This window comes from Myotis davidii, unplaced genomic scaffold, assembly GCF_000327345.1.
Source record: "Myotis davidii unplaced genomic scaffold, ASM32734v1 scaffold663, whole genome shotgun sequence".
Lineage (NCBI taxonomy): Eukaryota > Metazoa > Chordata > Mammalia > Chiroptera > Vespertilionidae > Myotis > Myotis davidii.
The window spans coordinates 5,756,849-5,757,596 of record NW_006295816.1 but is presented as its reverse complement, the minus strand read 5'-3'; the positions used below and the strand labels follow the sequence as shown (position 1 = coordinate 5,757,596).

At 63.4% G+C, this 748-nt stretch overlaps 1 protein-coding gene across 1 annotated transcript in view; it reads right to left on the bottom strand.

Moving 5' to 3' along the window:
• LOC102756990 (E3 ubiquitin-protein ligase PDZRN3) overlaps nt 1-748 on the bottom strand; it is a 103,468-nt gene that overhangs the window by 4,048 nt on the left and 98,672 nt on the right. Inside the window, 1 exon segment of the mRNA XM_015568308.1 lies at nt 5-153. Coding sequence (XP_015423794.1) covers nt 5-153 — 149 coding nt within the window.

Below are 748 nucleotides of genomic sequence, written 5' to 3'. Positions count from 1 at the left end.
CAGCGCGGCTGCCTCGTCGCCGTTGTTCTCCTGCTCCGAGCTCTCGTCGTTGCGCGTGCTCTCGTCCGTGCGGCCCACGCCGCTGTCCTTCTCGTGCTGGTTGGACAGGATGGTGGCGGTGTCCGTGGTCCCCCCGTCTTCCTCATGCTTCTTCTGCACAAAACAAGAACCTCTGGTCACGGCGAGGGGCCTGGTGCCGCTACCTGTGACCTCTTCCTGCAGGACATGGCTCTGCGGCGGAGCGGGCCTCCACCACTCGGCACAGGTGAGGACTAAGACGGGGCCTGGGCATTAGCCAGACCCACCTGGGCGACCACTGATGCCACCGGAAAAGTGAGGTGACCGTCGCCTGGCCTGGATGCATGACCCAGAGCACAGGGCCACCTCTAGCTCCCGGTCAGTGGGGCGTGGAGGACAGTGGTGGTGGCATAGATGGCACAGGGGCAGTTCAGGTTAAACGGGGAAGGGCTGCACTTTTGAAAACGTGACCATGTCTCTGCTCTACATCAACGCCGCCCCCACAGGTGTTTTCCCTGCCAACGTGGAAGGTCAGCGGTCCCTCCCTAGTTCTCTGAGTGCAGGGCAGCGCTTCTCTCAGGCCAGAAGGACAAGCATGGTGTCCCTGCTGCCTTCCAGGTGGGGTCTCCCATGGTCCTTAGTAGCTTCTAAGGGAGACAGGAAGCGGTTTCCTGCAGCTGGGCGGCCGGCAAGGCTGGCGAGGGCTGGGCTGGGCGGAGATGGATGGGCG